Below are 14,398 nucleotides of genomic sequence, written 5' to 3'. Positions count from 1 at the left end.
TTACTAAACATATATGCACAACTTTCACTTTTCTCAAGTTTCTTAATCCATGTCGCCTTAAGGGCTTTACATTTAATAGAAAAATCCACCATGGTTAGACCACCTTGGTCTTTCTTCCCTATCACCGTCTTCATTTTCACCTTTGGCTTTTTTTCATCCCAAATAAATTTAAAAATATACCCATTTACTTTCTCTGGAAAGCCAACGGGAACCGGCAAAACCGTACAGTTATAAATAAGTTTAGAGATACCAAGTGTTTTAACCAGAACAATTCTCCCAATTGTAGTTAGGTCTCTTGTCCTCCATACATTTAACAGTTTCTCCATTACTTTCAGGTGATGATCAAAGTTCAACTTATCGCAGTCTTCCTGGTTATATGAAAAATATGTACCTAGTGCATATATAGGCCCCCGTGGCCAGAGCACATCCAAAGGCTCATCAATCCTACGTCTGTTGGATCCCATCCACATAGCTTTTGTTTTTTTCTTGCTGACCTCCAAGCCACTACATAGTTTAAAATTTTCTAAAATGTCTAGTAATGTCTTAAAACATAATTATACAATAGTATATTTCAGCAGCAGTACAGTTAGCATCCTGTTGTAAAATTTATTACATTACAAATTTCCCTATTGTCCCTTTTCGTTGAGCCATAATATCTTTGCATGCAGATACTAATATTTCTGATGTATGATTTTTTATATAACTACATGAAGTTCCACAGCTGACCCAATGTGTATTCTATAATTTCTCTAACTACCCTTCCTGGTGCATGGTGGGACATCTTGGAAAAGTGGTTGTTTATTTATTCAGGGGTGAAAATTAAATTTTTCAGTACCAAAGTCAAGGAATGTGACCAAATTCACGAGAAATAATCTGTCAGGACCAACTGTCAGTTTAACCAAAAGCAAGGAAAATGAATTTTGGACCTGGTTACAAAAACAATGACCTTGCATCTCTGATTTACTAGTATAAAATTTTACTTCTAAAATTCAAGGGGGAGGGGGGCAGATGAAAAAAATAGGTTAGTTTAGACGTATCCATTTTATGAGCATATAAGTCCGTGTTAGCTCTTGATCATATTTACCTAAATCATGTATGACCTCATAGATACAGCATAAACACCGGACACTTTCAACTTAAGTGAATACGTGACAAAACACGAAGAGAAAATGGAGGATTTTGGTCTGCGTAAGGCCAACCGGTATCCTGGGGTGACCTTGCTGTGTAATAAATTGGCATTTACCGCGATTAAAACCAACTTCAACCCCACAGTATGCGGTAATATGGCAAGGAGAAACTTATATTGACACCGTGGAAGTATATAATGCCCGTATAGTCTGTTACTTACCTAAAAGTTAGCGTTTTTAACCGGAGAAATTACTGCACTTTCTCCTCTTCGAGATCAAAATGGCTGCCGAGTAATCACGTGACCAGACCGCGGCCCCAGCCAAATTACAAAAGCGACCTCTAGCGGAATATACCTAGCCTGGGTGCCATCCGCCAGCTCTCAGGGATGGCACCCAGGCTAGAATATACCAGGTCTACACCAGACCGTCTGCTATGTGAAAAAGAGTAGAAATTGTCAAAAATGGGGAAATGTTTTCTCAGAAGAGATAGTTTCAATATAGAATCCATGACTAGATAATTACAAGCATAAATTATAACGTTAGTTTTTAGCAATATCACGATGGGTTCAAAATTTCAAATAAGAGTCAAATAAGTAGTCTCTGATCGCCACCTGTTGGATGCAAATATGCAACATCTCTTGTGGTTGGAACGGCTCCAAGCTGCAAGCAGATCTACAGTATCAAATTGGCCAGATAGTACCCATTTGCCAGACAGTTACTAGTAGTAACCCATTTGGCTGGCGAAAAAAAAAATACCATAACAAAAAATAAAGTCTGATAAAGATACCCCTGAGGGTACCTTTGACCAAGGTGAGATTAAATTGTGAGATAAAGATGCCTAAAACACGTCAAAAAATAAGTTTAGCCGCGGCAAAATACTCCCTCCGCGGCAAAACACCCTCCAGGGCAAAACTCCGGATCTTTCCGCCGCATAACTCGCGTCGCTCCCCGAAAACATTAATGCCTACGTCGCACAAGTCTCTGAAGGAGGCTCTGCAGGATAACGATATTGTCAACAAAATCAGAATCCTCGAAAGACAAAATGAAACGGGTTGATTTTATTGGTGCCGATATAGTACTCTAACAAGTTAATAATAAACTCCTTGAGGCATGGACAAGCCACGTAACGTTATATTTGTTCTGTTAAAGTGAGGCATGTCAACAACTTTCATTTTTTAATATAACATGTAGTTTGTGGTGTGTTGTAGCAAAAAATGAAAGGGTGTCTATTTAAGCAAAAGAAAAGAAAAAATCTTGGCAGCGGTGGGATTCGAACCCACGCCATCGAAATGACTGGTGCCTAAAACCAGCGCCTTAGACCACTCGGCCACGCTACCTTGTGCTGTGAGGAGGCGTTCTTTAAATATATAAACTAAAATGCAAATTACCTCAGCGTCTCAGTTTTCATTTATGCTTTTTTCATGGACAGTATGACTTCCTATCGCTTCATCTGGTTCAAAGTACATGATTCTTTACGTTATTTCTTCGTACAGCGCTGCGAGATACAGTCCGCCGCGCTGGTGGCTGCTTTGTTTACGTTGAAGCCACGTGACTAGACTAGACCAAAGATTCAAAGGGAGATCTTTGCTGAAAAAAGGTCCAGCCAGTAATCTACTTAGTTTCTCAGTATGCAAAAGTAACCTTTTGATAAATGTATAAGTATGTAGTCCTCTAAATATGATAAAAATACATTTTTTTATTCAGAATTGTGTCATTAATTTTATATGTTCTCTTTGTAAATAAACAAACAAGGTCATATGTTACAACTTTCGTGAAATGGTACAGTCTAATTCTATTCTCGGGGCCATGACCACCACAGGGTGCGCACTTGGACGGGCCAGCTAGGTAGTTGGTCAAGGTGTATGAAGCTGAAACTTCGGAAATCGCAGCTTCGTACACAAGGTAGACTGGGTTTTCGAAGGGTCTGCTGCAAGTGCTGATTCTGGTGGTGTTGTCCTATCACTAGTATCAGGTCAAGACCGACCCGCGATCGAGCCAGACCTCCGACCAGGACCAAACGGCGTGGTGTGCTGCTAGTCACGTAAGCAGACACACGCCCGATTATTATGATCCTACCAAAAAAGTTGGCAATCATTCTGACGACAGCTCCATTTCTAGCACCAATCGAAACCTGTCCGATGTCTCTGATCGCAGACTCCAACTGTAAACACCAGTCTCGTACCAGTCGTGAATTTTTGTACTCTTCATTCCAGAAAAACGCTCCCGATTTCAAGTCTTGAACCTTCAAAAATCGTCGTGAGTAAAATTTACTTGTTCAAGACCAGGCGACTGGAAAGACAAAAATGTCTGTCTCTAGTACCTCCGAGGAGGAAGAGTGTATCCTCATGCCTCTGACGGATGTTGAGGTAGTAGAAGAGGAGGAAACAGAGGACATGTCGTCAGATTCAGCCGAGGAACCCCCAACTCCAGTGTCAAAACAGAGGCGAGTATCGTTTGCATCCATCCGTCGACAGCGTACACTTGGCACTCTGGCATCGCTGAGACCAGGGCCTGTCTCCGAACCGATCGCGATTCCCGAACGCGAACCTACCACTACCAGACAGGTCTCGAATTCCGTGAAAAACTGGCGGGTCGCCATCAAGAAGGCTCGGGAGTTTGTGAAGAACACCCCCAACTCCTGGCAAAAGTTCGGACTGGAGAAGCACGAGACGGAAAAGGCCACAAGACATCGGTACAACGCCCTGAGGAAGACATGGTCGGAGGACATAGTCTTGGTCAAGATGGAGGACGAGGTAAACATGTGCACTTATCGGTATAAACCTATCGGGAAGGGGGCGGGGTGAGGTGCTTACAATTCTGTTAACAGGTGTGACGAAGACAAATGGACTGTAGACTGTGAAGAATGTAAAATGACACCACAAGAAATATATTTTTATCAACTATAAAGAAAAAGGGTGACAATCAGTCGGAAATGGTATTGCTCATGAAACTTGACACACATACAGGATGATCCCAAGGACTTGATGATACTGTACATGATACATTTAACGTTACCTTATATAATCATAAGTAAAATATTACATCTAAAAAAATTGCATCAGCATTCTCATTTGCAGACCCCACAATACACTAGTTTATTTCCTGCCCTGCAATATTGGGCGTTCAACAGACCCCCTCATATTTACGCTGACTGGTGCACACTCAGTCCTCTAGTCACCCTTATTCAGTTGTTGAGTGGGAATATCCTCTTTTCCAAAAAAGCAGCTGCAGGATGTACCCAGTATTGGGGACACCTTGTTCAAGTTGTTGGGTACAAAATAGGGCCATGAGGCTATGGTGTCACTAAAATAGAGACAAGAATTCAAAGACCATGATCATGATCAACCCAATAACATGGTGCATGGTTCAAGATTGTATTTAAAAATGGTTAAAGTTAAGTAACAAATTTTTACGCAGTGCCCAAGTTCAAAAAGAAATGTAAAAGTGTCACTCACTGATTATCAAATGATTATGTGATAAAGCCAATAGGTATGTGATAATAGCAGTTTTGAGACCATTTGCATTAACTTGTTATCTGTATAAAAGCACATCTCAAAGAATTAACAAGATTATGATTGTTTTTGCCTTGCAGCCGTTCGACCATGGGGCTATGAGAGAATGTTTTCGCTTGTAAGTATATTTTTGAAAACCTTGTACAGGTTAAGTTGGTGCTGATGGCACATGGAATTCATGATGATCATGATACACAGTTCTGTGCATGTAGTTGTTGCGGAGGTTATCAGTTATAGTGATAAGTCACAGATATTGACATTGTTCAACAGAGGACGTGATAAGCTCAGTGTATTCCCACTTTAAAGCCACTTATTTATCATGGTCCTCTGTGTGTATAGCTATTTCCTGTTCAGCTGTTGTGAGTCATATTATTGACATAGGCCAGAGTGATCCAGCTGTAACTAGCAAAAACCTGTATTGTCACCTGAGTGCTGACCTTGCAGTATTAGTAAATGGCAACCATACCACCCATTTGAGCCTAGCCTCACCCTTAGTTGTACTGTACTTTCCTGTGTCATAATCAGCATAAGCTGCCAGAAAGACAACATACTGTTCCTATAAAGCACAATTTCTTCTACATCTACCAGTACATATATTTCCCCTTTTTCAGCTATCACAAACATGCAGACAACATACATGCCCTTTGTACATGTAACATGATCTGGCGAGTGACAAACGGTCTGCAAATACTGAACAGCCAATGGTCATAAGCAGAACTTGTAACCTTCCGCTTGAACTTCCATGTCCTGGAATGTGGATATAACGGTCACATGTTTATAGGGTATTGTGTCAGTTCAGGAGAGCAGTGTTTGTTATTGAACCATCAATCAAACACTAGAATGTCCTGGCTTGCAATAAGGGATATGTTGTGAAATCTAATCTGTGCAACTCCAGACAAATGAACTTTATAACTGTAGAAGGAAATATATTGAATATTTGCTTCCACAATTATAAAGTTCATTTGCCTTTGTTTCGAAATACCAAATACATGTATATATATGTACACTTGCATAATTCTAGTAACACTGTTATATTTAAATTGAAGTTGTTAAGCAGAGCTCTCATAAACAGTTCCAGTAGAAAAGCAGATATAACATTTCAATTCCCAGACATAATACAAACTGTCTGTGAATGAATTACACCAGTAACAATTCCCAGATTGTATTGTCAATCGCTCCTGTTTTTATATATGCTGTAAAACAATCTGCAGACCTGGTTTCTAAGTGATATTCCAGGGTGACTACGTGTGTGACCCAAGTGTGTATTTCGGGTAAAGCAAAGGACACCACATGCCAAACACCAAGACTGCCTCGGAAAATCCCCAAAATGCTATTTGTAGGTTTAATAACATGTATGTGTCTGACATCCATGTATATTTTGTCTCTTAGTCTTAGTCTTATCCTTGTTTTGAGGCTCTGTATTATTGATTTCCCCAGTGCCTGGGTTGAACGACCTTATTAATAACAGGTCTAATGTCTAAATTCTAATGCCTAACTGTGGCACTAAGCCAATGGTTTCAGATAGAAATATAATCAGGCCCATTTAACATACGGCTGCCTAGTCACGTAGTCATGTACATGTATCTGTAGTGATGCATTATGTGGCCTGCATGTGGCTTTTCCTGCCTTTATTCAAGTCTTATGGAACGTCCTTGTGATGCATGGGGTTCAAACAGGGAGATTAGTTGTGAACATCTAGTCTACTGTAGGTTTGGCCAGGGTGTCAGCTGATTTGTAACGGGGCTCTTTGTATTTGCTGGTCCGAGAAATTTTCCCTGGTCAGCAAGTGCATGGATCCCCGTTACAAATCGAATGGCAAGGCAGGCTACTGAGGGTTTAGCATCAAAAAGGAGATTTTGTCTTCAACACGTACAGAATGTCTGTAGGGTGTTAGTGTTTCCTGTGGTATGGTGGGGGAAATAAAGCATGACAAATGACTTTGTGCAGCTGCCATGAATGTTGACAGTCTGGGTTCTTTAGATAAACCATAATATACAAATGTATGGTGTCAATTTTAATTTTTCATATCTCACACTTTGAGTATGAAACCCCCAAAACATGATGTATGTCTTAATCAAGTATATAGTAAAGGGGATTCATTGCATTTCATGGCTTCACAAGTTATGCTGTTGAACCACAAAGGCACACATGGTACCAAAAACATAACCTTGGCAAAGGTTACAGCGTGAAAGACATTTGTTTCCTTTTACATGTATGTAGAATAGGGTAGGCAGCAGGTCCCATGATATCACATTAGTCAGAGGCATTCACTTTATATTGATTTTGGCTGTGTGTATTGTGTGTACCTGTCCTGTGTGCCAGTCACGTGTATCAAAGTTCCATTTATTTTAGTTACTGAGTAGATCAGTTTTAGTCATGAAAAAAAAGAGCTATTAGAAGCAGAATTGTAGTTTTCACCTCACATTTGTTGTACAAATACAGTTAGATTAGCTGACTTCCTTTGGTTAAAAAAATGTTGACCTGTGATTTTTCTTCTGTGTTTTAGAAAGAAGCTGTCCAACTTCTCCAGGTCCTTAGACTGGAACCGTGCGTCCAACTACGTGGCCAAGCGGTACATCGAGAAGGTGGACAGAGATGTGTACTTTGAGGACGTTAAACTCCAGATGGACGCTAAGCTGTGGGGAGAGGAGTTCAACAGGCATGACCCTCCAAAGAAAGTAAGTTATGCAGTGCAGCAATCATGATCAACTTAGAATTTTCAGATTTTGATACATGTAATTGTATTGAATAGTGGGAAGGAAGAGTGCAATAAACAATAGTGCAGATGAGACTAGTGTGCTATGATCATGAACATTTTGTCAAATGTCAGGTTTGAAGATGAAGTCAACACGACTGAAGCGTAAAAATCACCCATAAAATGACAGTATACTTTTAAATCCTTTTTTTCAATATACTGTGTCCTCTGGCCATTAGACAACATTTAAGTGCTTGTCTGAGTTACTTACCTGACCTTAAACGTTGATCCCCATTTTGATAGAAAAGTGGCTTTTAAAGATCTGTGGGGGATACTGCTAAGCACCCTTGTGGCATCTATAATGCTTGCTAAAGAGATTTCCTTTGTATAAAAATGGCAGGCTTAGACTCTACTTGCAAGACTCAATGTAAGCCAAAGACTGTAATGTTATATTTGGCGGTATATGTTGCAAGATGAAAAAGGCCATTTGTGTGAATAAGGTACTGGTATTATGCAGTATAGCACTGCTGCAGCATACAACTGTACTTGGGATTCTTTTCAACTGCAATTTTAAAGCATAGCAAAAACCTCTTTTCCCCTCAACTTCAAAATTAAGTCCCTGTGAAAATAAATGACTTAAATATATTATACTATATATAGTATTTTAGATTTTATCTCCAAGGAGATTCAGTAGTTTAACCAAAACCTGCTTGTCCTCAGTCAGAGTCAATGTGAAATGCCTTTCCTCCCAGTTTGGTCTCCCTGGCACAAATGGAAACTTCCTCAGCTGACACTGCTGACCCTGACATTGTAGCTCCAGTCAATCAATAACAGTAGCAATGCCCAGGAAGCCAGCAAAGTGCATTCCCTCGTCTATGCCTTGTGCAAATAGCAGCAGCACTCTTTCAGCAACACATAATAGGAACATGGGTCTGCATACTGAGTTCTGTGTGTACTGCTGTTTGCTGGGTCTGACATAGGAGCAAGTACACTGTACTGGTCGGTTCAACTGTACTAAATAAAACATGGAGTGCTTCCTGGCTTTGACCCAGCTCTCCTATTTCTCTGGATATGCTGTACATGTGGTACTGACGTGGGAAAGAAACATTGTTACGGGCAGTACAGCACGTAGATGGGTTTATACATATAGATGCTCAGGAGTTACCAGATATGGTACATGAAGATGACAGTATTGATCAAGTGAGGTGTTTCATGGAAACATCAGTGTCCCCAGCATGTATAGATAACTACAAAAATGCACAAAAAAGAAAATCTCAGGAAGTAAAAACATTGTAACTGAGTTGTTCCTTCCCCTTTGTGACACCCATGAAATATTGTTATTCAATGTCAGGTTGAACTAAGAAGTGTATATGCAAGCTTCTAATCTGATATCACTTTCTTCAGGTGGATATTATGCAGGTGGTTATTCTGGAGTTTAAGGACCGACCAGGCTCTCCTCTCTACCACCTGGAACACTTCATCGAGGGAAAGTACATCAAGTACAACTCCAACTCTGGCTTTGTGGAGGACGAGGCACTCAGGTGCACCCCACAGGTGAGCTTTCAGGTGTCAGAAGATGCAGCCAGGTGTGTCCTAATATAATGTGTAAAGTATCTTCAAATATACATTGCTATAGTTGGACATCTGCCAAAATGTGCCATTGTTAGTCATGGGGAGGGTGAGAAAATGTTGCCTACAGGTTTCTTACTAATGGTCCATGTGCTAGCAGATCTCCAGCTATTTTTATCTTGTACTGTTGGTTGACATTTTGGAGATTGAACTTGTAGAGTGGAATCTTGAATAGCAAGACATCTTTTTCCTGTATAAATGTTGACCCAATGTTGATGTCTGTCCATTAACATTGGTGAGAAAACTGCATTTGTCACCTGTGAATTTGTAACTCAGTGCAATGTTTGTTATCATCCTCTCCAGGCGTTCAGTCACTTCACGTTTGAGCGCTCGTCCCACAACATCATCGTGGTGGACATCCAGGGGGTGGGGGACCTGTGGACCGACCCACAGATCCACACCAAGGAGGGGACCAACTACGGGGACGGGAACCTGGGAACTAAGGGCATGGCGCTGTACTTCCACTCCCACTCCTGTAACAGGATCTGTAAGGCCCTGAACCTCGCTCCCTTCGACCTGTCCAACAGTGAGATCGCTAACCTGGAGAAAGCACAGATGCTACAGGTAAGGGTGGGGGCATGGCTTCTGTGCCATTATCATGTACATTTGTACACTTGTACTTGTAGACAAGTGTACTACTGGTAACAGTCGTAGACAGGTCAACAAATTGAATGTGGAATTGTAGGAAGTGGGAGATATATATACGTACACTTTCATTAGTCTGTTTAAGAAAAGTATGAATTCTGCTTGGTTTGTGTTCGATAACTTTGGTTTGAATACTCTTAGCATGGTTACCCCAGCATATGATAAGGAATAGCCCCTGCAAATTGCATGAGTTTGTAGAATACTAAATGTATTGACAAACAAATGGGCATGAGGGAAAACTTAACCTAATTGTGACTACCACAACATTTGTTTGGTATACTTAACTGCAACAATACTTAAACAGTAAGTTTGGTTTCAGATGTCATCGAAAACAATCTTGCGTGGGTCAGAGGAAATCGTAATCGACCCAAGGCTGAAGAATACAGGTGACATCACGGTATTTCTTCGCCAACGCTCAGAGAGTCCTCGCAACTCCCCGCGTGTGTCAGAATCAGAGGATTTCTCCATGTCGTCCTCAGTTTCTCCTCCGTTCTCACCCATAAATTTCATGGATGATGACCCGTTTTCCAGTCTGCGCCGCTTTCGATCAGACTCAGAAAACAGCTCTATCACTCGGGTAAGTCCTGGCACTTGTAATTTCCTAAATCCTCAGTGCTGATTCCTAAACAACAATCATAATAATGTTTACCTTCACAACAGGAAAATATATTGTTGTTGCTCTGTGTCTTCTTTTCCAAAGAAAAAAGGTCAATGACCTGGACCAGATGCCTGTCACCATGGTAACTGGTGGTGTTAGATTACTTTATGTAGCAAGTGTTAGAGGGGCTTGTTTATGATCAAGTAAGAATAAACAGAGCAGTTCTGTAGTTTGTTGGGCTAGACCATGTGAAGGTAAACACTATATTTTGCTTTGCAAATTTTGCCTTTCCAGTTGTTAATTCGGTTGATCTCTGTTCTTTGTGTTTTCTCTTGCTTTTGTGGTTTGAAGTGTATTCTCTTGCTTTTGTGGTTTCAAGTGCACAATTAACTTAATACTGCAGTATTTGTTCTTCAGTTCTCTGCTTTTCTAAATATCTTTTCTCTTTCTTCCCTGCCATTGCACTGCTTATCCTTTTTTATAACCCCTGCCCACTTGCTTGCACCACAGGGCCGTGTTCGATATGACAGTGAAATGAGTGATTGTTTTGATGATGACACCATGTCTCCAGAGGAGGTACCAACAGAAGATTCCATCCTTTGCCTTTCATAGAGTGGAGCGTAGTTCTTGTAGCACTTCTTGGTGTGACCTTAAACTAGTTTAAAGATTTGTACTCAATAAAAAAGATTATAATTAATTCATGAAATAGATATTGATACAGCCTGTAACGTAAGGAACCAAAGAGTAGACTAGCATGCTGAATGCAGACTCAATTGTAGTACTTTCAAAATTGTGTTCCAGTGCTGGGAAAAAGTGCTGGGAAAAGGTGCTTTGTGAAAAAAATGACCATATGATTCAATACAATACTGTAACAATACTATACTATCATTATATAATACAATGCAAACTAAACCCTCCCCTCCTCATTTTTCTTATACAGGAAGCAGAGCAGGAGGAATTTGCTCGCCGCCAAGTGAGCCGACCATCCTGCGTGACTCTGGAGGTCAACCTCCGCCGGATGTCTGTCATTCAAGGTCAGCTCACGGGAGGCTCTATCCTGGGAGAGGTGAGGTTAACACTTTGTGCCTTTGGTCTTCAACAAATTTTGGTTAAGATTTACTTAGAATCAGCAATACTGCAATAATGGCTATTAAGTGGTTTAGTTTTATTTTTCTTTAATTATAGCAAACTGTACTTCATTACCTGCATAGAATACATTTTCATAATTTTTACATTTCAGTCTGCAGCATTGATATGTCATACTAATAATTACTATATGACATACCATCTACTTTTATGGGTGTGGACTGCTCTATTGTATAAAAGTGATACAGAAAGCCTGTTTTACCCAGTACAGTGCCGGTACATGTATATCTGGCAAGGTTAAGCCATAAAAATTGACAACTTGAACAACAAAAAGTTTTAAAACACTGTTGCTTCGGAGGCTGCTTAACATTTGTTATGTAAACATTTCTCACATCATTTTAGACACTACAAACCCAGAACCAGTGACTTACACATGCATGCTGCAGTCAGCATGTGATGGACAGCAAATGGCATGTGATGAAGTAAACGCTGCTAAATTCATACAACAATTACAGCATTTTTTCTGATTTGTTGCAACTGCATAACAATAAAGATATGTATCTGTATTCACTGCAGTTTATGATGTCCAGTATGGCCAGTAAACATGTCTGTACCAACTCTTTCACTGGTCAAATAAAGTGCAATGAAAAATGTTCAGAGTTCTTGTCCCAGGCCTGTACCATGTACCTGTTGTATGTTTGCCTGCCCTCCATTCAATTGTCAAGCACCACTGCATGTACTAAGGTTTGTCGTGTTGTCTTGTTTGTTTGTTTACGTGCTGCTCTGTGCAGGACAACCCTCGTGTTCGCAAGGAGGGGTCAATACTAGGACGGGTGAGTGTGCACCTTACCACGGTGAACACGGGTACAGTGTGCCGGCCCCTCGTAGGCATGCAAAGTCCTGCTCTCTGTAGGTCCATGGGCAGTTTGCTTCAGAAAGCTTGGGCAGCAAGGTCTATCTAGGACACTGCATGTGCAATATTATTGCATAGGCTGCACAGGCTGTGTTTTCACTATAGAATTTCAGAGGAGGTCTTCCAACAACAATTCTCTATTGGTGACATATGGTACTGTAGCATTGTTGATTGTATTTGTTGTCATGTACTCCACTGCAGCTGTTGTACGACCAGAAGCAAAGAAAAGGTTTAAGCAGAGAGTCAAAATTGATGCCCTATGGAAACCTGGCGCTGTCAACCACTACTGCCTTCTCTCCTGACCACTTGTGTGACATCAAAATTTGTCATGATGTTGCATAATCACAAAAGGTCATGGAGAGATTGACGCAGCTTACTCATGCAAACACATCGTTGAATGTGTAATGGTTAATTATTCAGAGGAGTGTATGTGTATGTGTACATGGACATGAATATCCAAACTTACACCTGTCTAACCCTCCCTTTTCTAGGTGCATTTGGAGATGGCAAAATACCATGAGAACGGAAGGTTTGCCCCACAACAGGGACTGAACTTGCTGCACCAGGAGGAAGTGGACTGGGACTCGGCTATCTTCCATCTGGAGAAGGCTGCCATGTGTGGAGTACTGGAAGCCATCGTGGCTCTGGCCAGGATGTTCCTGCAGTTGCCTCATGATGTGTTAGAGGGCGCTCATGTTGAGGTGAGGAGGCAGGCATGTTTTATCAGGGTGATACTGAATATCATGATCAGAGCAATGTATGAGGAACTTCACCCACAGTATATTTGCTAGTATCATGCTGTAACTTGGTGCATTGTATGTGACCATAGTACACTGAATGTAACTATCATTGCAACTGCAGAATACTGAAGAGAACACCAACAGGGGTGTGGAGTACATGCGGATGGCAGCAGTTGCAGGGGATCGCGCTGCCATGATCTACCTGGCAAACGCCTACCATAACGGCATGGGCCTAGGGACTGACAGGTACAGAAATTATAGTATCCAAATTGTCAAATGCATTCACACTGTTCTTTGCCAATCTGAATTGCATCCTCTCTCAAAGGATTGAGGAAACACAAGACTAGATCCCACCATCTTGAATATGTTTACACGGGGCCGCTGCAACTTTTTGCAGTAAATTTTGCCAAAGATAACACAAAAAGCATGTACAGCACGGAATCTTACGAGAAATACAAGAAACATGTTTGAGATGGCAGATTTACCGGTAGCTCCCAATGCGCGATGTGCTACATGTCAGTTAGCTTGGGGAATGAATCCAATCTTATCTACTGTCTCTGCCCTTACAGAGAGATAGACTGGGTGGAGGCCACCCGATGGTACAGCCAGGCTGTGAACCAGTCCGGGGAGGATGAGGAGGGCTGCTATGACGCCACCATGGAGGACCCCGCATACATGCTGATGGCCAAAGCAGCTGAACTATACAGAGAGGGTGGGCATGGGCTGGAGAAGGACCCTGAGAGAGCTGGTAGGGACAGGATCCTCCTTTCTCGAAGCCCTTGGATTTGCATCTATCTACATTGTATGAAAGGGTTCAAAATGAATTTTTGGAAATGGGTGCACTGGTACACCTACATGTAACCTTAAAACTTGGGCGCAGAGACAGGTTGCTCAACTCAAATTGTATGACTATCTTCAAAATTCTTAACAAAAATGCAAGAAAGTTTTTAACACCTAAATGTTAAGAATGTACTTTACAATACTTGACTGTGAACAATGGTATCTAGCTGAACTGGTGTAACCACAGTCAAGAATTATGTGCACAGTTCCAATTTTGGAACAAAAGTGCATGTGCATGACTTACTTACATGTGCACCTGGACAAAATGTATCATGTCTGTTGCTGTAACAATTGTTAAAGTTCTAACACCTCTCCTGTCCCCTGACAGCGGAGCTGTACAATGATGCTGCAGAGCAGGCCATGGCTGCCATGAAGGGTCGTCTGGCCAGCAAGTATTTCATGTTTGCAGAGGAGTGTTGGGGAGAGATGGAGGAATGAGATGTCACGTACATGTACATGTACAGGGAACAAACATCAAACATAGCGACTGGGAACACAATCAGTTTGTTGTTATATTATGAGCAACAGCTATTATTTGTTACTGTTTACTTGTGTATGGTTTTAGAAAGGTGCATGATTGTAGCTCTGGCTGTAAACATCAAACTGTGAAGAC

The 14,398-nt window shown here is 41.2% G+C and overlaps 1 protein-coding gene, 1 long non-coding RNA gene and 1 other non-coding gene across 4 annotated transcripts in view; 1 reads left to right on the top strand and 2 right to left on the bottom strand.

Moving 5' to 3' along the window:
• The window catches only part of LOC109483198, a 3,917-nt gene extending 2,489 nt beyond the window's left edge, over window positions 1-1,428 (bottom strand). The window contains exon 1 of the long non-coding RNA XR_002140998.1: window positions 1,349-1,428. This is a non-coding gene — a long non-coding RNA (uncharacterized LOC109483198). The remainder of the gene's footprint in view (window positions 1-1,348) is intronic.
• Window positions 1,429-2,382: 954 nt separating this feature from the next.
• Window positions 2,383-2,464, bottom strand: Trnal-uag. Its single transcript has one exon. It is a non-coding gene; the product is annotated as a tRNA-Leu (tRNA).
• Window positions 2,465-2,912: 448 nt separating this feature from the next.
• LOC109482703 (eukaryotic elongation factor 2 kinase-like) lies at window positions 2,913-14,376 on the top strand. Of its 2 annotated transcripts, XM_019785525.1 has the most exons (12): window positions 2,913-3,880; window positions 4,720-4,757; window positions 7,146-7,317; window positions 8,739-8,888; window positions 9,267-9,527; window positions 9,928-10,185; window positions 10,717-10,782; window positions 11,147-11,272; window positions 12,697-12,906; window positions 13,067-13,191; window positions 13,515-13,693; window positions 14,114-14,376. In XM_019785525.1, the coding sequence occupies exons 1-12, from the start codon at window positions 3,431-3,433 to the stop codon at window positions 14,221-14,223; spliced, it is 2,145 nt and encodes a 714-aa protein (XP_019641084.1). In that variant the 5' UTR covers window positions 2,913-3,430; the 3' UTR covers window positions 14,224-14,376. The 2 variants fall into 2 exon arrangements, with proteins under 2 accessions (XP_019641084.1, XP_019641091.1); XM_019785532.1 differs by lacking the exon at window positions 10,717-10,782 and having other exon boundaries at window positions 2,914-3,880.
• The last annotated feature ends 22 nt before the right edge of the window (window positions 14,377-14,398 follow it).

The sequence above is a fragment of the Branchiostoma belcheri genome, unplaced genomic scaffold (assembly GCF_001625305.1).
Source record: "Branchiostoma belcheri isolate BF01 breed outbred unplaced genomic scaffold, Haploidv18h27 scaffold11, whole genome shotgun sequence".
NCBI classification, from domain to species: Eukaryota; Metazoa; Chordata; class Leptocardii; order Amphioxiformes; family Branchiostomatidae; genus Branchiostoma; species Branchiostoma belcheri.
Note: the sequence above shows the minus strand (reverse complement) of the source record. Positions and strands in the feature narration are given on the sequence as shown.

Coding starts and splice junctions, on each gene's coding strand:
- LOC109482703 (XM_019785525.1), top strand. CDS start 3,431: ATGTCTGTCTCTAGTACCTCCGAGGAGGAAGAGTGTATCCTCATGCCT. Junction 7,318..8,738: donor GGCATGACCCTCCAAAGAAA/GTAAGTTATGCA, acceptor CACTTTCTTCAG/GTGGATATTATGCAGGTGGT. Junction 10,783..11,146: donor ACACCATGTCTCCAGAGGAG/GTACCAACAGAA, acceptor TTTCTTATACAG/GAAGCAGAGCAGGAGGAATT.